We start from the raw sequence: 25982 nt of genomic DNA, 5'->3' as shown, positions 1-25982 counted from the left end.
CTCCGTGAAATCAACGGCCTGCTAAACCCAGGGTTTTGAGTTTAATCTTTGGGTGGGGCCATTCTGTGTGACAGTTGTTTGTGTTTCTCCCTGATGCACAGCCACCTTTGTTGATTTTAATTCCCTGTACCTGTACGCCATGTCGTCACTCGCCCCTCCTTCCCTCCCTCCCTCCCTCCGTCAGATACTAGTTTCGCGCCTTTTTTCAGACCAGACGCCATAGCACTGGGATCATGGAGCCCGCTCAGATCACCGCGGCAATTATGAGCACTATGAACACCACGCACATTGTCCTGGAGTATATGCAGAGCCAGGACATGCCAAAGCAAAACCAGGACCAGCCGAGGAGGCGATTGCAGCGCGGCGACGAGAGTGATGAGGAAATTGATATGGACATAGACCTCTCACAAAGTACAGGCCACAGCAATGTGTAAATCATGGTGTTACTGGGGCAGGTTCATGCCGTGGAAGGCCAATTCTGGGCCGGGGAAACAAGCACAGACTGGTGGGACCACATCGTGCTGCAGGTGTGGGACGATTCCCAGTGCTGTGAAACTTTCGCATGTGTAAGGGCACTTTCATGGAATTTTGTGACTTGCTTTCCCCTGCCCTCAAGCGCCAGAATACCAGGATGAGAGCAGCCCTCACAGTTGAGAAGCAAGTGGCAATAGCTCTGTGGAAGCTTGCAACGCCAGACAGCTACCGGTCAGTCGGGAATCAATTTGGAGTGGGCAAATCTACTGTGGGGGCTGCTGTGATCCAAGTTGCCAGGGCAATGAAAGACCTGGTGATATTAAGGGTAGTGACTCTGGGAAACGTGCAGGTCATAGTGGATGGCTTTGCTGTAATGGGATTCCCAAACTGTGGTGGGGCGATAGACGGAACCCATATCCCTATCTTGGCACCGGAGCACCAAACCACCGAGTACATAAACCGCAAGGGGTACTTTTCAATGCTGCTGCAAGCCCTGGTGGATCACAAGGGACATTTCACCAACATCAACATTGGATGGCCGGGAAAGGTACATGATGCTCGCGTCTTCAGGCACTCTGGTCTGTTTCGAAAGCTGGAGGAAGGGACTTTCTTCCCGGACCAGAAAATAACCGTTGGGGATGTTGAAATGCCTATAGTTATCCTTGGGGACCCAGCCTACCCCTTAATGCCATGGCTCATGAAGCCGTACACAGGCAGCCTGGACAGTAGTCAGGACCTGTTCAACTACAGGCTGAGCAAGTGCCGAATGGTGGTGGAATGTGCATTTGGATGTTTAAAAGCACACTGGCGCAGCTTACTGACTCGCTCAGACCTCAGCGAAAAGAATATCCTCATTGTTATTGCTGCTTGCTGTGCACTCCACAATATCTGTGAGAGTAAGGGGGAGACATTTATGGCGGGGTGGGAGGTTGAGGCACATTGCCTGGCCACTGATTACGCGCAGCCAGACACTAGGGTGGTTAGAAGAGCACAGCAGGGCGCGGTGCACATCAGAGAAACTTTGAAAACAAGTTTTGTGACTGGCCAGGCTACGGTGTGAAACTTCTGTTTGTTTCTCCTTGATGAACCCTCCGCCCCACCCCCCCACCCGGTTCACTCTACTTCCCTGTAAACCAAAAACCCCACCCTCCCCTCCCCCTTCGAGCACCGCTTGCAGAGGCAATAAAATCATTGTTACTTCACATTCATGCATTCTTTATTAATTCATCACACAACTAGGGGGATAATTGCCAAGGTAGCCCGGGATGGGTGGGGGAGGAGAGAAGGAAAAGGACACACTGCAGTTTAAAATTTTAACTCTTATTGAAGGCCAGCCTTCTGATGCTCGGGCAATCATCTGGGGTGGAGTGACTGGGTGGCCGGAGGCCCCCCCACCGTGTTCTTGGGCTTCTGGGTGAGGAGGCTATGGAACTTGGGGAGGAAGGCTGTTGGTTACACAGGGGCTGTAGCGGCGGTCTCTGCTCCTGCTGCCTTTCCTGCAGCTCAACCATATGCTGGAGCATATCAGTTTGATGCTCCAGCAGCCGGAGCATCGACTCTTGCCTTCTGTCTGCAAGCTGACGCCACCTATCATCTTCAGCCCGCCACTTGCTCTGTTCATCCCGCGATTCAGCCCGCCACCTCTCCTCTCGTTCATACTGTGCTTTTCTGTAGTCTGACATTGACTGCCTCCATGCATTCTGATGTGCTCTTTCAGCGTGGGAGGACATCTGGAGCTCCGTGAACATGTCATCCCGAGTCCGCCATTTTCTCCTTCTAATCTTCACTAGCCGCTGTGAAGGAGAAACATTTGCAGCTGGTGGAGGAGAAGGGAGAGGTGGTTAAAAAAGACACATTTTAGAGAACAATGGGTACACTCTTTCACGTTAAATTTTGCTGTTCACATTACACCGCACATGTGCTTTCGTTACAAAGTCGCATTTTTCTTCTTATATTGAGGGCCTGCCGGTTTCGTGTGAGAGATCACTCACGCAGTGCCAGGCAACAGATTTCGGCTTGCAGGCAGCCATGGTAAGCCACAGTCTTTTGGCTTTTTTAACCTTCTTAACATGTGGGAATGGTTTCAAACAGTAGCGCCCTCATTTCCCATACCAAGCACCCATTGGGTTGGCCATTTAAAATGGGTTTGCAATGTAAAAGGAGGGGCTGCGGTTTCCGGTTTAACATGCAGCACAAACCCAACTAACCCCCCCCCCAACACCCAATTCTCTGGGATGATCACTTCACCCCTCCCCCCCACCGCGTGGCTAACAGCGGGGAACATTTCTGGTCAGCCGAGCAGGAACGGGCACCTCTGAATGTCCCCTTAATAAAATCACCCCATTTCAACCAGGTGACCGTGAATGATATCACTCTCCTGAGGATAACAAAGAGCGATAAGGAATGGATGTTGTCTGCATGCCAGCAAACACCGGGACCATACGCTGCCATGCTTTGTTATGCAATGATTCCAGACTACGTGCTACTGGCCTGGCATGGTAAAGTGTCCTACCATGGCGGACGGGATAAGGCAGCCCTCCCCAGAAACCATTTGCAAAGGCTTTGGGAGTACATGAAGGAGAGCTTTCTGGAGATGTCCCTGGAGGATTTCAGCTCCATCCCCATACACGTTAACAGACTTTTCCAGCAGCTGTACTGGCTGCGATTGCCAGGGCAAATTAATCATTAATCATTAAACACACTTGCTTTTAAACCATGTGTAATATTTACAAAGGTACACTCACCAGAGGTCCCCAGTGTGCCCTCAGGGTCTGGGAGCACGCCTTGGGTGAGTTCGGGGGTTACTGGCTCCAGGTCCAGGGTGATAAACATATCCTGGCTGTTGGGGAAACTGGTTTCTCCGCTTCCTTGCTGCTGTGAGCTATCCACATTATCTTCATCCTCCTCTTCCTCGTACCCTGAACCCTCTTCCCTGAGTGTTTCTCCAGTGAAGGAGTCATAGCACACGGTTGGGGTAGTGGTGGCTGCACCCCTTAGCATGGCATGCAGCTCCGCGTAGAAGCGGCATGTTTGCGGCTGTGCCCCGGACCTTCCATTTGCCTCTCTGGCTTTGTGGTAGGCTTGCCTTAGCTCCTTAATTTTCATGCGGCACTGCTGTGCATCCCTGTTATGGCCTCTGTCCTTCATGGCCTTGGAGACCTTTTCTAATATTTTGCCATTTCTTTTACTGCTACAGAGTTCAGCTAGCACTGATTCATCTCCCCATATGGCAAGCAGATCCCGTACCTCCCGTTCGGTCCATGCTGGAGCTCTTTTGCGATCCTGGGACTCCATCACGGTTACCTGTGCTGATGAGCTCTGCGTGGTCACCTGTGCTCTCCACGCTGGGCAAACAGGAAATGAAATTCAAACGTTCGCGGGGCTTTTCCTGTCTACCTGGTCAGTGCATCTGGGTTGAGAGGGCTGTCCAGAGCGGTCACAATGAAGCACTGTGGGATAGCTCCCGGAGGCCAATAACATCTAATTCCGTCCACACTACCCCAATTCCGACCCGCTAAGGCCGATTTTATCGCTAATCCCCTCGTCGGAGGTGGAGTAAAGAAACCAGTTTAAAGGGCCCCTTAAGTCGAAAGAAAGGGCTTCGTCGTGTGAATGTGTCCAGGCTTCATTCGATTTAACACTGCTAAAGTCGACCTAAACTCGTAGTATAGACCAGGCCCTAGTGAGAGTCTGTCTACCCAAGCTGAGCAGCACCTCTCAGCTGCAGTGTAGACTTTACCTCAAAATACTTCAGTCTAACAACAGTAATCTATAAAGGTGGATCAAAGTTTGGCTCTTTGGATTTTTTTTTTTTTAATGTTGTGTTTAGATCTCTCCAAGTACTAGCAAACTTTCCCATTTCTACAGGCATTGGAGGGAGGGGTTGTTGTTGTTGAAATTGATCTAATGACTTGGAAACCTCATGTGGATTGTACTTTAATGATTCTGTGTATTTAAGGGCCCATTAAAATGTCAAAATTGTCATAAAACTTGTGAACACATGGTTACCACCATTGGTTTCAAATAAATACATTATTTATGAAACTTTGATTCACAGTTGCTTTACTTAGTGTCTGAAAAATACCATAAAGTGTACACTGACTGGAGGTGCACAAAGTACAATATGTTCACATTACAATAAAGGATTTGTATACCAAAGAAACACTTTGTAATGAATTTGTCTTACAAGCAAAGAAAATTGATTTATGGGATGGCTTCTTTCAAAAAGAAAAGAAAGGATAATTGACATTATTATATAGATGACAAGTTGAGTTACTAATCAGAGTTCACATAGGGAAAAGATAGAACTGCAGCTAGAAGCCAAGGTTATGGTTTCAGAAAACTTGTAATTAAGTAGAATTATGAATTTCACACCTGACAGAGAAACATTTAGCTATATTCCAGGTTTGATATTCTTAGCTCTGTTCATAGATAAAAATATACTTTAAAAAAATTAAATACATAACATCCTTAATTTCTCTTCTATTAATAGTTGGATTTCAGCAACTAAGTTTGGATCAGAATGAACGCAAAGTTCAGTGGTGTTTTGATCTGGGTATTTGGTTCCACCCATTAGAAATAATAGCAGGCCATGAAGTCAAATCCGAATTGCATGCTATTAAATGGCTTATCACCATTTTACAGCATGGCTATGCCATGTTTATATTAGGATTTGAAACAATAAGATCATACACTATCAAAACTGATATTTGGGGGAAACTGTCCTATAACAAGAACTGCTTACAGAGGAAAAACAGTACAAAGTTCACAGGAATTTTTTTGCAATTTTTACTAGTTTTTTTAATTTAAAAAAAAAAATCAGAAGTTTTGATTGTCATAAAACATCCACCAGTTCTACAACTGGCTGAAATCGCTGAAGTTTTTTGACAACTTTTTTTGAGAGAGTTGACTGGGTTTCTTTGTTTGGGGAGGGGGGGTTGTCAAAAACTCAAAATTTAGGAAAATTTTGCTCAGTTTTATTAATAACAAAACAGCTCTCTTGCCTAGGTAGAGGGGTATATTATAATCATGCTGCAGCCCGGGTTGACAGTCACAGTGTTAGTGTCACTTAACAGGAATCATTTTTAAACCTGGTTTTGAACTCAAGTGGGGATAGGACTTTAAAATGTCAAATTTCAATATTACAAGTGAAAGGAAATTACTCCATATGTTGCATAGACTGAGCTTGCTACCAGTGTGTTTCCAGAAGCAGTTAAAGATGTTCATTTTAATGCTTTGTATGGTTTGAGTCCTGATCATCTTTAAGCCTATGTAAACTACAAGCAGAACTGCATCCAGGGGACCCAGTTACAAACAAGGTGTCTCTTGACCCACTGACAATGTGGTTTAACTTGTCACATGATTCCAATCCTGTTCCTGACCCAGGCTAACTCACAGGACTTTCAAACCCTACCTTATTTTCAAAAACCATTAGATAAGAGACATTTTCACAACTCATTTAATCATTCTCCTTGTCAGTCAGGTCAAGACCCTGCACCATCTGCAGCAGGAATCATTTCAATCCATCTCACCCCACCCCATTCCAGTATAAGATCTCTTATTTAAACAAATTCAATTTTATGCTACCCAGTAATTTACACTTTTCCACTTTACTAGATTTTGGTGCTGAAGATACAATACTGCCTTAAAGAAGTTGCCATGGGGAAGCTGGAGGTTTTGATAGTTGGGCTATTTGCACCTGGGAGACATGAGCATTTGGTGTCTTTTGGAACCCAGGTGCAGGGCCGGTGCAACCCATTAGGCAACCTAGGTGGTCACCTAGAGTGCTAGCATTTGTGGTGCGGCATTTCGGGTCCTTTGGTGGCGACCGCAGCGGCCGGATTTTCAGCTGCCTTGGTCGTCGTCGGCATTTAGGCGGAGGGAGCTGGGTCAGGGTGGCGCGGGGAAAGCCACCTGCAGCAAGTAAGGGGGGGGCAGCACGCAGGCGAACTCCCCGCCCCAGCTCACCTCTGCTCCGCCTCCTCCCCTGAGCATGCCACCCCACTCTGCTTCTCTCCCTCTCAGGCTTGCGGCGCCAAACAGCTGATTGGCGCCACAAGCCTCGGAGGCGGGAGAAGTGGAGCAGCGATGGCGTGCTCGGCGAGGAGGCGGAGCAGAGGTGAGCTGGGGCAGGGAGCTGCTGCGGGGGGGGGGGCGTGTCAGGGCGGAGGGAGGGAGCTGCTGCCGGGGGGTGCCTCAGGGCGGAGGGGGGGCAGAGAGCTGCCACAGGGCTCGGGGAGGGGCGGGGTGCAAGGTGGAAGTTTCGCCTAGGGCACGAAACATCCTTGCACCTGCCCTGCCAAGGTGGAATTCAAGGCTTTATGTACTGGGGAGAAAAGGATACCTCACCTCTTTGTCTCCCCATTTCAAGCACAGGCAGAGGAGACTTGAAAGATCTGAAAGGGGTGGGATTGAATTCTATGTTTTCCACTGCAGCAGAACTTGGCAGCAACTAGCAACTCCATCTCACCCTATCCTAATGTCTACCACTAGAGCCAATAAAGATGGCGCTTTAGTTTGATGTTTCTGCTAAAATGATCACAGTAAATAATCATCACAAATAATGTCTGCATTTCAAGTAGCATCATTAGGCTTCAGAATTAATATAAACAGGACCTCTTAGAGCTGTTGTTTCAGGTCTCATGCAGGACCAAGAATAGGATACTTCATTGCTATATATTTGTTTCACATTTTGAAGGGGTAGAGAGAATTTTTTTAAAGGAAAGCTTAGCTCCTGGAGCACAATCATAGAATCATAGACGATTAGTGTTGGAAGAGACCTCAGGAAGTCATCTAGTCCAACCCGCTGCTCAAAGCAGGACCAACACCAACTAAATCATCCCAGCCAGGCCTTAAAAACCTCTAAGGATGGAGATTCCACCACCTCCCTAGGTAACCCCTTCAGATAGTTGAAGGCTGCTATCAAATCCCCCCTCACTCTTCTCTTCTGCAGACTAAACAAGCCCAGTTCCCTCAGCCTCTCCTCGTAAGTCACATGCCCCAGACCCCTAATCATTTTCTTTGCCCTCCACTGGACTCTCTCCGATTTGTCCACATCCCTTCTGTAGTGGGGGGACCAAAACTGGACACAATACTCCAGATGTGACCTCACCAGTGCCAAATAGAGGGGAATAATCACTTCCCTCGATCTGCTGGCAATGCTCCTACTAATACAGCCCAATATGCTGTTAGCCTTCTTGGCAACAAGGGCACACTGTTGACTCATATCCAGCTTCTCATCCACTGTAATCCTCAGGTCCTTTTCTGCAGAACTGTTGCTTAGCCAGTCAGTTCCCAGCCTGTGCAGTGCATGAGATTCTTTCATCCTAAGTGCGGGACTCTGCACTTGTCCTTGTTGAATCTCATCAGATTTCTTTTGGCCCAATCCTCCAATTTGTCTAGGTCACTCTGGACCCTATCCCTATCCTCCAGCGTACCTACCTCTCCCCCCAGCTTAGTGTCATCTGCAAACTTGCTGAGGGAGCAATCTTTCCCATCATCCAGATCATTAATAAAGATGTTGAACAAAACCGGCCCCAGGACCGACCCCGGGGCACTCCACTTGGCTGCCAACTAGACATCGAGCTGCCAACTAGACATATATGTAGCTATGCACTCATATTGCACACAGGGCCTTGCCCATGCAACTGACAGGCTAGAAAAGAGCAGTCTGTCTCTGAAGCCCTAGATGTCCATCGGCAACTTAACCTGGCACATCTGTAACTGCACCCATGTCCTGAAAACTTGACTATGATATCCTATCAAGAGTACACTGAATGTATTGATGAATACCACCATTTCTGTAGCTGGCTGTGTATTCTTCACCAGGCTGGATGGCACATTAGATTTTTTTTTTAAATCCACTAACTTCATGGTTCAGTGTTTCTTAATTGCTTCTCCACACACTGTGACATGTCATCCCCTCTGCTGAAGCATAGAATATCGTAGAACTATTTTGGTATCTATTTAGTGGGTTACTTGACAGCTACACAGTTAAGCAACTGTTTTGTTTTCTCATAAGCAAAAAGAGCTGTCAGGGTGAGATAGCTGTCCCATTGTTTAAGTGACAATTTTGCTTGTGTGTGTGTGTGTGTGTTTGGTACCTCTTGATCAAGTCTTCTTTACAGGGGTTGCAAATCCCAAGTAAATATTAACAGCGGTGAGAGTCATGCCATATTGATGATCAAGAAATGTGTTGCAAAATATGGTATGGGATGAATTCTCTAAGGATTTCCCAGTTCTTGAAAATATGCCAACTGTAGCTACTACAAGGACAACTTCTTGTGGTGCTGTACTAAGAGAAATATATGTTCCAGCGGTTGTATCAACAGCTACCATGCTAATTAAGAAATACTTGTATACCTATCTCATAGAACTGGAAGGGACCTTAAAAGGTCATCAAGTCCAGTCCCCTGCCTGCACTAGGCAGGACCAATTTTTTTGCCCCAGCTCCCTAAATGGCCCCCTCAAGGATTGAACTCACAACCCTGAGTTTAGCACACCAATGTTCAAACCACTTTTCTAACACAAGTGTATAGTGAAAAAAACAATGCCTTTACCAGCTCACCACATGATACTGACATGGCCATAAGTGAGACCAGTAAGATCTAATGGGATTTGTCTGATAATGTTGATAGAGGGGAGTAAACAAATGACTACATGGAAGTGACACAAATTAGTAAACCCTAATTATTCCATATATGCTTGTTGCTTCCTTAGATTTCATCATCTGATAATCACTGAGAGTAACTAGTTTTTATCCATAGGTGGTTTGGACCAATTTCATTTTGATGGGTGCAAAACTTTACCATTTTCTTTTTATACTTAATTCCTCACACCTGTTTCTCTTTAGAATCTTTGTGCAATAAAATTGCCTGCAGAGTGTTTGCCTTGCATTCTCCCATACCCAGCATGTCCTCAGTACTGGTACAACGGTTTAGGAAATACAATTAAACAAAGCTGACCTGTTCTCAAAAATATAATAATATTTCATTATGATACTGCCTATAGGGCCAAAGAGTTTAGCATATAAGGAGAGAAAACAGGTAGAGAAAAAGAAAAATGCGACAGGTGAGAAGGACAGTTGTTTGGTCCAAATATGGCAGTCTCAACCAGGGATGGCCAGAAAACAAGAATTCCATTTCTTGAAAAATGTTGAGGTTTCACTACAGCTGACCAGAAAACAAGACTCAGACTTTAAGGACAGAAGAGACCATCATGATCATCTAGCCTGATCTCCTGCACATCCAGGCCATAGAATCTCAGCCACCCACTCCTGCAATAGGCCCACAACCTCTGGCTGAGCTACTGAAGTCCTCAAAGATTCATTTAAAGACTTCAAATCACAGAGAATCCACCAAGATTTCTATTTCATGAAGATTCTTGAGGTTTCAATATTTGGCTTTGTTCCACATTGGGACAAAGCTCAGACCTTTCAAACTTTTTCATGAAAAAAAAAAAAGCCCACTGAGGTGAGCCAATAGCCCAATGGTTAGGGCACTTATCTAGACTATAGGGGACTTGTGTTCAAGTCCCTGAAGCAACTGTCTGGTTTTGATCACAAATTTCATCAACAAACATTTTGTCAAAACTTGAAATGTTTCCTGAAAATGTTGATTTTGACAAATTGACATTTTCTAAGAAAAAAACATTTTGTTTCAACCCCTCTGCCTAGCGACTGCTGAGTGGTTTGTAGGTAACAGGGCAGAGAGATTTAGGAGGACAGTGTTGTAGCTTTCCAGATTTTTTATAGGGTGCTTCCTGATGCATTAGGGGCAGTGTTGGAGAAAGCATGAATGTGCTTGAGGGAAAGCTGAATTAATAGGCAATGAAGACTGGCATCATAATTGGTTTGGCATAATATGGTTTCCTTCAGATTGAAAATGGCTCAGCATCTACATCTCATTTGTTTGTGCATGAAGAAATCCCTTAAAAGCGAGAGTTTCCTTTGTATTTTTTACCTCCTTGTTTGTAATCTGCAATGAAACAGTATGCTAATCCATCTGCACAGATGGGCTGTCAAGACAGTCTCACAAGATCATTTTTAGACAACTCTCCATGAAGTTTTGTGTTTTACCCAGTATATTAGAGAAACTTAGTACTCTGTTCCTGACAGTTAGGAGATTTGAGGGACATAATGTACATCCAGGAAAACATTTAGAGCCATTGCACAAAAGTGACTCTATATTATTATTACGTATCTGTACTGCAGTAGCAATCAAAACCATCAATCAGGATCTGGGCCCCATTGTGCTACAACTACACAAACTCATAGGAAGACGCAGACCCTGCCACAATGAGCTTATAGTCTAAACAGGAAATTACAACAACGCCTCTTTTTCCTCTCCCTCTTCCACCACTAGTTCCACCTTCGCCATAGTCTGACTCGGAGATTTCCCTTTTATGTGTCTCTAATTACTCAGCTTATTCTCTTCACCCAGTCCTCTTCGGACCTCTTCTCTAATTCTCTCCATCTCCCTATCTCTAATTACGCTTCCTCCCTTGCCTCCCTTCCATCTAGTTACTCCTGTTGTCTGAATGCTCTTTCTGAAAATAAAATATCTCCTTTGTAAGACCTGCCACTAACTTCCATGCTGTCTGTAAAGTGCTATAACTTGCTACATACTGCCTAGAATTCTAGGTCCAAATTCAGAAGTCTCCCTCTGCCTGCTGTTTGGGAAAGGCGGTCAGCACTAAATCCTAACACTGACAATCCACTAAAGCAAATACTGCAATTTAAACAAGCAACTGAACATCTAGTGGCACTGATCCTGGGACATAGGCCAGTTTTCTTCACTCCACCAGCTCTAAAGAGCCCTAGGATCATAGGTCCAACCTCTGAAGGAGCGTCCCTATATTGTGGATGTCTCATGTGGCAGAGAAGCATCAACAGCTTCTTCCCCATTCTACTCAGCTGCTGGTGTAGCGGCTGTTAGCTGGGGGGAAAGGAGTATTTCCAAGGAAGGGAGTATAGCTGTTGCTCCATTATGCTCAAGTGATCAATGGAGACTATATGGTCTCTTAGGGCTGCCAGCAACTGGCACAGACAGTAGGCTACTGTAAGCTAAACTAGAGGAATGAACTGGTTCAGATTGGCTCCAGGATGAGAAAATGCAAAGGACACCTTTGCAACCTATATCAACTGCTCCTCAGCCACAACTGATTTTTTTCCAGTTCAGTTCACGTTTTGGATTTTGACATGAACAGACTTTTTTTTTTTTTTTGGAACTGCCAGCAAGCTGAAGAAATCAGTTATAATATTATAATAGTATGAATCCATGCCTCACATAGCTCTGAAGTTCACGTTTTCATTGGGTCAAAGTCTTCAGTCATTAGGCAAAACTCTCATTGATTTCAAATTTTAAATATATGCAATTAACTTTTCACAAATAATTGGCAGACCGGGAATTCTTGGTAGAAATTCGTGAACATTTTCAAACACAAACACACATACACTGTTCACAATTTATGACTTGAAAGAAAATGAGATTTTTTAAATAAACGTAAAGATCATTCATTCAGCCAGAGTTTAAATGATTGTTTTTCCTCGAAAAACCTGCCAAACACCTGATTTTCAAAAGTGACAAGTGAATTAAGGTGCCTAACAAGACACCTTAATAAGGTATACATTTCATCAGGTAGTTACTGAGCACCTTCTAAAAAAGGAATCTTTAGAGAGTATTTAGAATGGGTCAACCAAAAATGGAGGGACTCAATCACCAGTCACTTCTGAAAATCTTGGCTCTGTCAAGAACCCAAGTATTATGCAACTCCCATAATTCCTCTGCAGTATAACCTGGCACCGCAGCATTTGCCAGCTCTGCTACCTCACTTTGACATTCCAAGAGTCTATTTTATATTTGTGACCTCAGTTCTGTTACCAAACAAATTGCACCAAAGACTAATGATCTTAAATATATATGAAAATCCCCTCAACAAAATAACATAGGTGAAAGCAAAAGTGGTATATAGGTATACAGCCATATGGTAGTATTACAATTAAAGCTGGCATATTCTAGGCTTATAAAATTCACAGTGTCAACAAAGGGAATCTTGACATTATGTTATTAATGTATTGTCATTTACAACGATTCATCACTATTCCAAAATTTACATTGTAGTGTCACTTACTAAAGAGACTATCAGCTAGAGCAGGGGTCGGCAACGTTCGGCACGTGGCTCGCCAGGGTAAGCACCCTGGCGGGCCGGGCCAGTTTTATTTACCTGCTGACGCAGCAGGTTCAGCCGATCGCGGCCCCCACTGGCCACGGTTCGCCGTCCCGGGCCAATGGGAATGGAGGGAAGCCGCGGCCAGCACATCGCTCGCCCACGCCGCTTCTCGCCGCCCCCCATTGGCCCGGGACGGCGAACCGCAGCCAGTGGATCGGCCAAACCTGCCACGTCAGCAGGTAAATAAAACTGGCCTGGCTCGCCAGGGTGCTTACCCTGGCGAGCCACGTGCCGAACGTTGCCAACCCCTGAGCTAGAGGTTGCCGTATTCAGTCTTCAGTAATCATTATTATTTTTACAGGCCAATGGAAATTGTGCAGACTGTTTTCTTCCATGAATACATTTTAGCATAACTGGTTATTTTACCACTCACCGTGGACATTTTACCAGCCCACACACAAACCTGTATTTTCTGGAACAGGATGTCTTAATGTAAGGAATTGGGCTGCCTGATTCTCATTCTGAGCTTACCTGAACTGTTTTAAAGCTTGAATTTAAAGATGCGAAAAGCTTTTTAAAAGCAACTTAAATTCAGCATTCTAATAGGCTGAGTGTTTTAGGGAGCAAAATGTATCAACAATACTTTGCAGAGGGCAGCAATACAGGGCTTACCCCTGCAGGCCTCAACCAGATGCTGGAGGGAACATCTCTAGTGGATCAGAGTACTTTAATCTCCATCTTAATTTAATCTGCCAACAAGGGGTGTCAACCAGGGACAATTCTGTCTCCCCAGGTTCTTGACACCAAGCAGGGATTTTTAAAAGGCACCTGGTTCCATTGCCCTCTGCAGTCCCCATCCCACCAGGAGGGGGATCCATGGAGTTGCTGCCCACCTGGACAACAATGATTATCTCTCTACCTGCTCAGAATACCTCATGGCTGGGCCGAAAGGCAGACAGACAGCTCCACTTAATGTCTGCAGGATCTAACTGGTCTCTAAATTTAATTTGAGGAACATAGCATCTCCTTTTTTCAAGGAACTAATCAAACTAAGTTATTGCCTTTCTCAACCAACCCTCAGTGTCCTCTGGAGCTATCAACACAGGGAGCATAGACATTCCCTATACAGGTGAAAGCGAAATACTCAGGGTCTGATTCTCTGCTGCCTTGCACCTTGTGCAATGGTGTCACTTTACTCCTGTGCAAAATGAGCCACCAAATCAGAATGGTGGCTTAACCTTGCCAAGGGTAAGGCCTTGGCTACACTTACCGGCAAGTTCGACGGCTGGAAATCGAACTTCTGGGTTCGACTTATCGCGTCTAGTCTGGACGCGATAAGTCGAACCCGGAAGTGCTCGCCGTCGACTGCGGTACTCCAGCTCGCCGAGAGGAGTACCGCGGAGTCGACGGGGGAGCCTGCCTGCCGAGTGTGGACCAAGGTAAGTTTCAACTAATTCGAAATAAGGTACTTCGAACTTCAGCTACGTTATTCACGTAGCTGAAGTTGCGTACCTTAGTTCGAATTAGGGGGGGTAGTGTAGACCAAGCCTAAGTGACTATACAACAGGCAAGGCAGTAGAACTCAGGCCTCAAGAAATTTAGAAACAGATTTCCATATATTTAATGAATGACAGGTATAAGGGCTATCCCCTCACTACAAAGTAAAGCTCTCCAGTGCCGTTGAATACTACAGTTCTAATGATCTAATGAAAATGAAGCATAGTACTGTTGCATGAAGAAGATTTGAGAATACAAAATCCTGTTTTATTATAACTCATACTCTGTACATTCATTACTTCTGTACTTTATTTGCAGAGTAAGAATAAAAAAATGCCATAGCTTCATTGTAAAACAGCACCTGTTATATATTTCTGAACCTAAATGTTTATACTTTTTAGAAAGGTTAGTCAAAAAGGATTATAATCATTATGCATCTCTAGTAATAAATTAAAAGCATTCTGAAAGTTCAGAAAAAGTAGTAATATTCATGACATGAACTATACTTGAACCTGAATATGGAATAAAGAGGATTTAGACAGCTGGAGTGAATTGCATACTTAAGAAATAGATACAAGCCTGCTGAATTATTTTATGTTAGAATCTTAGAGTTATTGTAAAATCTGCATTTTTTTCTAGTTCTGATGTCTAATGAAATTCACATTTTGAATATAGTGGAGAATACTGGTGACCTACTCCTTCAAACTCCTGTTTCTTGTTTTTCTAAGTATTTCTAAAATTGAATATATCAAGATGCTTCATAGTGATAATGAACAGGCTGAATAGGTACATTCATTCACTGCTAGAAAAAAATCAATAATAGTAAAAAAAAATGTGTTTGCTTACAGTACACTAATGAATTCTCAGTGCAAGCCAAAACAGACACATTATCATGATGCTGAGAATCTGAAAGCTCTGGCTTTGATTGCTGATTTCCAAAGTGTCAATGAGAGCTCTCAAGTGGGTTTATTTCTTTGTGAAAAACGCTACAGAAAACTGTTTAACAATAAAATCTGCCTCTTATATGAACATTACTATCAAATTCTCCAGTTATACTTGAAGGACAGATAGAAGTTGCACTTGCCATAAAACTCAACTACATATTGACAAATTAGATTAAGTTACAGGATCCAAAGTAGTTGTATAGCAAGAACAGACCAGATTTTGAAAACCTATTCAACCCCATCAGGAGTTTAGCATTATAATCTTCTGCCTTTTGACAGTTCAATTCAGTATGACATACAATAATGGTGAATGGGGAAATACTCTAAGTATGAGAATGATTTTTCAGCAGACAGCAAAAACTACTAAAGGTCTTCAAGAAGAATACCAGTCTTTGGTCTATTACTTAAGTTATTACTCTAGGCATGGTTGTGCATGGCAGTTTTACACTCATAAGTAGTTTCTGGACTAACATAGGAGATAACTCTTGATAAGGTTGATTGCCATAGCAAACTGTGTGTTAAAGTGAAATGGGTATAATGGATTTTGTAATGGGAACAAGAGTACCCTAGAAGGAGGGGTAACCTTCTCCCACAGGTTCTCCCTGCTACAAAAGGAAGCTAAGAAACCATTCTTCAGAAGCCATCATTTCAAACAGGGAATGGGTATAAATAATGATATACCATTTTAGTAAAAGTAACATGCCTTGCTGATAAGGAGCAGTGCTCTCACCTGATGAAGGCTCAAAGAAGCATTTTCTGTTTTCACATTGAAAGAGTCCTGGGGCCAGATTCTAATCTCACCCCAATATAAAGTATGAGCTACTCCATTAATATCTGTGGAGCCACAGCAGTGTAAATGCTGCCTAAAGTGAGGTAAGAATCAGGCCTCTGGTGTGCAAGAAGTATTTTCTTTATGTTTCAAAACAATTGCTATATAAGCCAGGTCTATTGCACAGAAAAGTGCAAGATTTACTTCACTAGTAAGAATGGTTCAGTAAGTGGTGAGTCTTGCATCATTCCCTTCCTTTGTGAAACCCACAGAAGGGCACTCTGCAGGAGGAAACCTCCAAGTATCCTCCTCAGAGTTCCATCCCTACCATTCCATCAGTGGGGTTGGGCGTATGGGCTTAGAAAAAACCACAGGGCCTTCCCCCGTATCTGGATGTTCCCATGTCTGTGCAGCATCTCTCATTGCAGACTGACACCACTTCTCTCCTCACCATTGTGCAATTCCACTGGAGTTGCCTCCCAAGATTCCTGGGGGGAAAGGGGAGAGTAAGTGGAAAGGATGATGCAAAATGAGGATGTTTTATCTTTTTCTGGATAAGCTCCATTCTGCCATAGGGGAGCAGAGTAGAGGCAGAGACTGGGAGCAGCAGAGGGGGAAAAAATCATTAAGAAAGATGTTTTCATTTTTTGCTTTTTCTCATTTATTAATCCACTGCTTTTCTGCACACTGAAAAAAGGGTTAGTGAAAGACTTATGTTTTAAATTTTTATTATTATTTAAAGTTGTGCTATCTGGGGCTGTTCTATTTAAGAACACTTCAATTTTACACTATTAATACATAGTCAATTGTGTGTTAACATGCTGTATTGTAGCAAACATTTCTGAGTTATGCAATATATAGCCTCTAAAAAAATGTATGGCCTGCCAAAGCATTTTAGTGGATTTTGTGGCCCTCTGCAACCTTGAAGTTGCCCATCTCTGCTACAGAGTGTCCTTGGGATCTGCAATCGGGGATATGGGGGCTGTAGAGGTCTGCATATACTTAAATGTATACCCCAAATTTAAAAACACAGTAAAAGAACTAAAAAAGAGCCACCGTGGCTTAACAACCATGTAAAGGAAGCAGTGAAAGATAAAAAGGCATCTTTTAAAAAGTGGAAGTCAAATTCTAGTGAGGTAAATAGAAAGGAGCATAAACACTGCCAAATTAAGTGTAAAAATGTAACAAGAAAAGCCAAAAAAGGAGTTTGAAGAACAGCTAGCCAAAAACTCAAAAGGTAATAACAAAATGTTTTTTAAGTACATCAGAAGCAGGAAACCTGCTAAACAACCAGTGGGGCCCCTGGACAATTGAGATGCAAAAGGAGCACTTACAGACAATAAAGTCATTGCAGAGAAACTAAATGAATTCTTTGCTTCAGTCTTCACGGCTGAGGATATTAGGGAGGGTCCCAAACCTGAGCTGTCCTTTGTAGGTGACAAATCTGAGGAATTGTCACAGATTGAAGTGTCACTAGAGGAGGTTTTGGAATTAATTGATAAACTTCACAGTAACAAGTCCCGGGGACCAGATGGCATTCACCCAAGAGTTCTCAAAGAACTCAAATATGAAATTGCGGAACTATTAACTATGGTTTGTAACCTGTCCTTTAAATCAGCTTCTGTACCCAATGACTGGAAGATAGCTAAGGTAACACCAATATTTAAAAAGGGATCTAGAGGTGATCCCCGCAATTACAGACCGGTAAGTCTAACGTCGGTACCAGGCAAATTAGTTGAAACAATAGTAAAGAATAAAATTGTCAGACACATAGAAGAACATAAATTGTTGGGCAAAAGTCAACATGGTTTCTGTAAAGGGAAATCATGTCTTACTAACCTATTAGAGTTCTTTGAAGGGGTCAACAAACATGTGGACAAGGGGGATCCAGTGGACATAGTGTACTTAGATTTCCAGAAAGCCTTTGACAAGGTCCCTCACCAAATTAAGTGGTCATGGGATAAGAGGGAAGATCCTTTCATGGATTGAGAACTGGTTAAAAGACAGGGAACAAAGGATAGGAATAAATGGAAAATTTTCAGAATGGAGAGGGGTAACTAGTGGTGTTCTGCAAGGGTTAGTCCTAGGACCAATCCTATTTAACTTATTCATAAATGATCTGGAGAAAGGGGTAAATAGTGAGGTGGCAAAGTTTGCAGATGATACTAAACTACTCAAGATAGTTAAGACCAAAGCAGACTGTGAAGAAATTCAAAAAGACCTCACAAAACTAAGTGATTGGGCAACACAATGGCAAATGAAATTTAATGTGGATAAATGTAAAGTAATGCACATTGGGAAAAATAACCCCAAGTATACATACAATATGATGGGGGCTAATTTAGCTACAACTAATCAGGAAAGAGATCTTGGAGTCATCGTGGATAGTTCTCTGAAGATATCCACGCAGTGTGCAGCGGCAGTCAAAAAAGCAAACCGGATATTAGGAATAATTTAAAAAGGGATAGAGAATAAGACGTAGTATATCTTATTGCCCTTATATAAATTGATGGTACACCCACATCTTGAATACTGCATGTCTCCTCATCTCAAAAAAGATATACTGGCATTAGAAAAGGTTCAGAGAAGGGGAACTAAAATGATTAGGGGTTAGGAATGGGTCCCATATGAGGAGAGATTAAAAAGGCTAGGACTTTTCAGCTTGGAAAAGAGGAGACTAAGGGGGAATATGATAGAGGTATATAAAATCATGAGTGGTATGGAGAAAGTGAATAAGGAAAAGTTATTTACTTGTTCCCATAATATAAGAACTAGGGGCCACCAAATGAAATTAATGGGCAGCAGGTTTAAAACAAATAAAAGGAAGTTCTTCTTCACACAGCGCACAGTCAACCTGTGGAACTCCTTGCCTGAGGAGGTTGTGAAGGCTAGGACTATAATAGGGTTTAAACGAGAACTAGATAAATCCATGGAGGTCAAGTCCATTAATGGCTATTAGCCAGGATGGGTAAGGAATGGTGTCCCTAGCCTCTGTTTGTCAGAGGGTGGAGATGGATGGCAGAAGAGAGATCACTTGATCATTACCTGTTAGGTTCACTCCCTCTGGGGCACCTGGTATTGGCCACTGTTGGTAGACAGGATACTGGGCTGGATGGACCTTTGGTCTGACCCAGTACGGCCGTTCTTATGTTCTTAACATTTAGGGAAGGGAGGTATCACCGTGAAGGCTGCTAAGCCCCATTACATAAGAATGAACAGAACAGGTAATCATCAAGTTATCCATCCCCTGTCACATGTTCCCATACAGCTCATGGAGGGTCTTCTCTATGTGTGGATCTCAGGGGTCACTGTTCCTTCTAGAGATGAGCTTAATCCAAAACCCCAGCTCCAAACCCTGGATTCCCCCAGCATTTCACAGTGCTGTGACCCACATGTGTTTGAGATCCACCGCTGGAGCTGTTCCAGATTTACCCCAATGCAAAATCAGAACCAGGCTTATCCTCACAGTTTCATATTAAAATTGTGTGCAATTATCACAGCTGCTAGTGCCATAGTATACCAAACCTCTAAGTTACCAGTAGCGTGCCAGGAGTACCAGGGCTCAGAATCAAGCACTGAAGGAACGTCCAGTGCTAGGCCCTACAAGTACTGGCCCTGGTGAGTCACAATAACAATGCAGACACATGGCTAAATGAAGGGGTATTTTACTAGGCCTGTCAGGAAAGGCGAAGGTTTTAAATTCCCAAGGTGCATTTGTTTACCTGCCGTGTCCGCAGGTTTGGCCAATCGCAGCTCCCACTGGCTGCGGTTCACCGCTCCAGGCCAATGGGGGCTGCGGGAAGAGCGGCCAGCATATCCCTCGGCCCGCGCTGCTTCCTGCAGACCCCATTGGTCTGGAGCGGTGAACCACGGCCAGTGGGAGCTGCAATCGGCCAAACCTGCGGACACGGCAGGTAAACAAACCTGCCCGGCCCGCCAGAGGCCTTCCCTGAACAAGCGGCGGACCAGCTTTGAGAATCACTGCCTTAGAGAACTATTTTCCTGGAAAAGTTGTATTCTCTAAGTTACCAAAAACATGCAAGATTCAGTTGTGTATAATTCTATTATTAAGGTTCACAAACTAAGCAGGCATCTTCCCATGAAGCTTTGTTCCCTAAACATTTTCTGACAAGTGGCTTAAAAAGCAGGGCAGATTACTACAATGCTGTTTACTGAACAAGGAAAAAGATTCTGAGTTATGCGCTAGCTCAGAGCTGATGGGAATATGGTACTATTGAACTGAAGTGTCAATGCTGAGAGGTATTTTTACAGCTAAAGCAGCACTGAATCAAAAAAACCCACCCCAAAATCCAACTTTGTCCTATTATTGGGGTTGGACGATACCAGGAGGAAGGAGCAAATGTTCAAGCTATGAAACCTGCTGTTTCTAGTTGTAGCAGAGAAAGTTTCTGGATTATATTAGTGAAAACAGATATGGATTGAAACCCAGTGCCTGGATTCCCCCAGCATAATTAAAGACCATAAATGTATATCCCCTACATTCAAAAAAGTCTATTTTAATAAGTTTAATGGGAACCCATAAGAGATAAGGGCCTCATTTTTCCCTACCACTAGCAGAGAGGACATGCATTGTGTGGGTCTGGAGACAGAGTGGTTCCAACTCTGCCGCATAATCCACCCTTTTCCCAAGCTCCACAGCAGAAGCACCTTAGGAATCAGGATACATGGGCTATGAGGGGATGGGCTGAGGAATGGTCGCTACCAAGTATATCATCCCCAAGAGCCAACAGGGATTCCCAAAGTGAAATAATACTGACTCCTTACGCTTTTTAATGCCCCCTCCATGAGGTTGGGGGTATAATCCCAGCTTCGCAGATGGGAAAGCTGAGGCAAAGTAAGGCTAAATCAAATATTTTCAAACCTGAATGCTGATAGTTGCTTAAATGGTACCTAACCAGAGTAGCCTAATTTTCAGAGATGCTAAACACCCACCATTCCCACTGCAATCAATGAAGTTGTGGGTGCTCAGCAACTTTGGAAATCAGGCCACTTATTTGGGTGACTATATATGAATTTAAGTCCATAACTTTAGGCATCCACTGTGATACTCTGCACCCTAAAGTACCCCATATTTACCATGGTGATATAATTATGATGTATTGTATAAAGTATGCCTTGTGAGGTATCATTCTAAAACTCTTGATCTGCTAAACATTAATATCTCATTGGATTGTATCTGCTATCATTGTATGTGAAGTTATGATCTTGCTATGTGTGAGTTATTAAAGTATGATGTAAGGTTGGAAACACCCAAAACCAGCCTTTCAGGTACAAAAATGGAGTAACCAGACAGTGTTCATTGCTGTCATCAACACCCATCAAGGGAAGAATCCACTAACACAGGAACTCTGTAAAGATTGTTTCCTTGGAGGGGGCACGTGGGCAATGGAGAATGTTTGGTCAATGGGGGTGGACCCTCCCCCCACCTAACATGCATAAACTTTCCAGAAAGCTGGAAAAGACTATAAAAGGTGGGGAGTGACCAGGGCTGGCTCCAGCATTTCTGCCACCCCAAGCAAAAAAAAAAAAAAGCCGCAATCGTGATCGGCGGCAATTGGAAAAAAAAAAAAAGCCGCAATCAGCGACGGCAGTTCAGCGCCAGGTCCTTCGCTCCTAGAGGGACTGAGGGACCTGCCGCCCCCGAATTGCCGCAGGTGCCGCCCCCCTCCCTTGGCCGCCCCAAGCACCTGCTTGTTAAGCTGGTACCTGGAGACGGCCCGGGGAGTGACATCATCACTTGTCTTCACTCCCCCACAGCTCAACACCTGAAAACTCTGGAAGACAAAGGACTTTGAATGGGGGAGGGGAACTCCAGGTTGCAAAGCAGATACAGCCTGTGCCTCAAGAATCTGTAAGCCTGCTAGTATCATCAGTCAGGGTGAGATGTTGCTGATTCAAATCCTATCTAGTTTGTATGAGACTTAGATTGTGATTGTTTGATTTCCTGCTTGTTATCACTTAAAATCTATCTTTCTGTAGTTAAGAAATCTGTTTTATGTTGTATCTTAACCAGTGTGTTTTTGAGTGAAATGCTAGGGAATCTTAGCTCTATTAATGAAGGCTGGTGCATATCTTCCCCACATTGAAGGGGGAGCAGACTAATTAATGAGCTTGCACTGTACAGATCACTGTGCAGTGCAAGACAGTATAATTCTGGTTTTATACTCCAGTAGGGTGCAAAGCTGGGGAGCTGGGAAATTGACTGGTGCCTCCATCCCTGGTCTATGAGTGGCTTGGGTAAAGCACTCAGGTGAGTGTTTGGCGCCACCTGCTGTCATGTTGGGTGATAACTGGGCCTGGAGGGCTGTGTGTCACCAGCAGGGCAGAGTGAGAGGCCAACCCAGCTGAATAGTTAGAGGGCACAGCAGCTCCAACAGCTTCCAGGCTTCACCCCGTGGGAACATCCCATCACTCCCACATTTGAATATTTTGACATAAGTGACGTACCCAAGGTCACACAGAAAGCATGTGGGGACTAGAATCCAAGTCTGCTGACTCCCGGTCCTAAGCTTTAGCCACAAGTTCATGCTTCCTCTGAATGATTCCTACTGTGAGATGCATTAGAAGAAATGATTAGTCTGTATCATTAAACCCGTGCTCTCATTGTTGTTTTTATTCTTATGCCAAGAGGCAACTCTAAAGAAGGAAAGGAAGATATTAGTAATGGGGAATAGCACATAAATTTTTTTAAAACTTTTATTTGCAAGATATTATAATATGCAGAGAGGACATTTTTCTATCATATCACCTTTCATTAATAAAGTGTTTTAATTCCTATTCTCTTCTGGGTTTTCTTGGAGACTGTGTTTCTTTTTTATGTGTGTAATGCACTTATCTCTCATTGATGACAGTCTGACTTTTATGCTGCTGTAGAAAAATAATTTGATTAATGTAGACAGTGATGACTCCTTTGTTTCAGCTAATTAATGTTGTTTTGAAGGGGAGACAGTGTTAGTTGGGACATTATTCTTTTTAATGACCAATACATAGTGTGCAAATGTATATGGATATAAAAATGTGCACACTGGTTACATCTCCACTGTTTGAGCTATAGGGAAACTAAACACTGGCTCTCATATTTTGCATTGACCAGGGAGTCTTTTATACAAAGAAAAATGAATAACTATATTACTGGAATAAAACTGGTAGCTATACACTGCTTAATAGCTTTATATTTGGGTGACATAGTATTGTATTTTATCTAATACAAACATTTCCCTACAATTATTATTTCAAGATATTCAGATTTTGGGAAAGTATCTGGCTTTAAAATAAATTATGCTAAATCTCAAATGCTAGCTATAAATTAACCAGAGACAAAGAAGTCACCCACTTTTTCTGGAGGGATAACAAATTCTATAAGGCACACAGGAATTCAAATCTCAGATACCAGATTAGGGTTGTGAGAATGAGCTCCATTTTTATATTATGACCCATGGGCCTGGTTAAAAGTTTAGGACTCCACAGAACCTTCAAACCACAGAGAAACTTGGGCAGATGTCAGTGAGAGGGTCTCACAGAAATCAAGAATAACTATGCCCTTTACGTAATAACGTAACCCAATCTATGTTAGCATTAGTTAGCTATTGTTCAGTACCTGAGTGTCACAATCAGCACCACTCATTGGGGATAACATGCTAACCATTAGGACCACTACTCTTTCTGCCATCTCTCATTCTCCTTACTCAGTTTCTCCCCTCTTTCCAATCTTTTCCTCTGCCTTTTTTTCCCCTGCAACAAATCCCAATTCACATTCCTCATAGGCTTCATGGTCACCCCATCTCCATTCCCTCTGCTAAAATGATCAGCAATAAATTAGTTAATGCTAACATTTTAAGTGTCATCATTAGGCATTGAAGTTAACATCACAGAGAGATCAATGTGTGCAGGGCCGGCTCCAGGCACCAGCTTGCCAAGCAGGTGCTTGGGGCGGCCACTCCGGAGAGGGGCGGCAGGTCCAGCTGTTTGGCGGCAATTTGGTGGACGGTCCCTCACTCTCGCTGGGAGCGAAGGACCTCCCGCCGAATTGCCGCCGCAGATAGCGATTGCGACTTTTATTTTGGCGCCGCTTGGGGCGGCAAAAACCCTGGAGCTGGCCCTGAATGTGTGCATCTGGGCAGGGTACTTCACACCTCTCAAAGTTATTAGATCAGGCTGTTTGCAAGTTCAAGAAGACAACGCTGCATTGGTTTACACTCATGCACATATGGAAGGATATCTTTGCAACCATGAGAGCTAGAAACTTAATATTTGAAGATTCTACAGTATCTGAGCATCCCTTGCAAGCCATCTAAATGTATTGAGCAGGCAAAGAAATAGACATCTCTGACATACAGGATTTGTCTATTATTTAAATATCACACCTGTGCCTTCAGCAACTGAAGAGTTTTGGAGTGCTGGAGAACTATGCAATTTCTTAGTCAGGGAAAATAACCATGGTCAAGAGCAATATTTTGCTTGGGATCTCTTTTTATTTTTTTTAACGTTTCTTATAATCATCCCAGATAAAACTTTAGCAAATGTTAGAACATACATGGAATTACAAAAGACCAAGAGTGAGTGCAGCTACTTTATCAAGACCCACTCAGCAGTGTGGATTACCTGTCATGGTACTTATCCAAGGAGCCAGTAACAAGAAAATTGGAGTTACGTGAAAAGAGCTGGGTGAGAAACAGTTTTCCCATCCTATGAATACTTCAAGAGTTTGAACATTTCCCCCCCTCCCACATCTCGAATCATTACCAAAAAAAATATAATCAAAATCTCAAAATATTCATGAGCCAAAAAAACCTTCATTTTGTGTCAATGGTAATGTTTCATTTTGATAATTTCAAAACCTTTTGTTTTGATTTTGACTTTACTTTTTTAGCCTTTTTTGCACTCTAGTGTAAATTTCACAATGAAAAAAGTCATTGCAAACCAGAAAACCAGAATTTTTAATTTTGATTATTTCTAAACATTTTTCTCTACATTTTAAGTTGGAAAATTTGTTGAACCCAAAGTTGACAAGTTTCAGCTTTTGACAAAAAAAAAAATTTCATCCAAAAATTCCTGGCCAGCTCTAAATGTGAACATTTCTAAATCACCATTGAGTAATTAAAAATAAAATAAATAGAAATAGAGAGAAAATAATTTCCCATCACTAGTGACTCCTATTCTGAAAGAATTCAGACTAACTCAGATAATAAACTGGAAAATTTTAATGACCCACTGTAACAGGGTGCACACCATACCCCATTGGCTTCAGCCCCCTTGGCCCTGCTCCTTAAAGGCTGGTGCAACACCCATGCTCTTTATTTTGTGTCCGTTTCCCATCACAGGTTTCCCACTATTTACAGGCTATTTACACAGCTTGTCCCCACATCGGCCTGACCAGCAACAGACTAGTAGGCTCTTTCCTACCTCTGAGCTGAGCTGAGCTGAGCTGAGCCGGGCCGGGCCGGGCCTTCCCCTCCTGCTCTCCACCCCCTTATTACACTTCCTCCCAGCCTTTTAGCTCCTGCTAATGAGGCTGGCAGGTGTGGTCAGTTCCCAGGCAAGCACTGGCTATTTACCCAGCCCCAATCCATTCCCCTGATTGGGGCTGGGGTGGCAGTTGCTGATTAAGGGTTTTCCTACCAGTGCCCTGCCACACACTTCCCCCTTAAGCAACTGCAAGGGGGGACCTGGTTCGGCCCCTTCTCCCCCTGCCCTGGAGGTTACTTCGGGGACGCCCACTTCCCCCGACTGGGAGGTCCCTGTGGTCTTCCTCACAGGGTTTGTCCATCCCCCGGCCATAAAAGGCACACTGGGAAGGGAGTGGACTGCCCCACATATCTACAGCTACCCACAGGTCCTTGCACCACTCGCAGCCTTTCAGTCGCTCTACCGGCTGCTCCCAGTCACTGTCCAGACCCACCGGGCTCCCCCTGTTGTCTGGCAGGGGAGCCCGGTGGGTCTGGACCTCGCCCCAGCCTCCCAGGGCCTCAGGCACAGTTGTCTGGTCCAGGGGAGTCTGGCCCTCCACTACTAGAGGTTCCACCTCCAGGCATTCCCTGGGGCCTTCCCCCCATTGTCCTCGGACTGGGCTTTGTTGTCTAGGATTTTGCTCTGTCCTCAGGGGACCTGGG

The 25982-nt window shown here is 43.8% G+C and overlaps 1 protein-coding gene across 2 annotated transcripts; it reads left to right on the top strand.

Moving 5' to 3' along the window:
- Positions 1-516: 516 nt before the first annotated feature.
- On the top strand, positions 517-4685 carry LOC135982533 (uncharacterized). 2 transcript variants are annotated; one of them, XM_065589575.1, is made up of 2 exons: positions 517-2505; positions 3671-4685. In XM_065589575.1, exon 1 carries the CDS (start codon positions 563-565, stop codon positions 1532-1534), a length of 972 nt encoding a protein of 323 aa, XP_065445647.1. In that variant the 5' UTR covers positions 517-562; the 3' UTR covers positions 1535-2505; positions 3671-4685. The 2 variants fall into 2 exon arrangements, with proteins under 2 accessions (XP_065445647.1, XP_065445646.1); XM_065589574.1 differs by lacking the exon at positions 3671-4685 and adding an exon at positions 2828-3017.
- The last annotated feature ends 21297 nt before the right edge of the window (positions 4686-25982 follow it).

The sequence above is a fragment of the Chrysemys picta genome, chromosome 3, assembly GCF_011386835.1.
Source record: "Chrysemys picta bellii isolate R12L10 chromosome 3, ASM1138683v2, whole genome shotgun sequence".
Classification (NCBI taxonomy): Eukaryota; Metazoa; Chordata; order Testudines; family Emydidae; genus Chrysemys; species Chrysemys picta.
The sequence above is the reverse complement of the archived record's forward strand: the minus strand, read 5'-3'. Positions and strand labels throughout refer to the sequence as shown.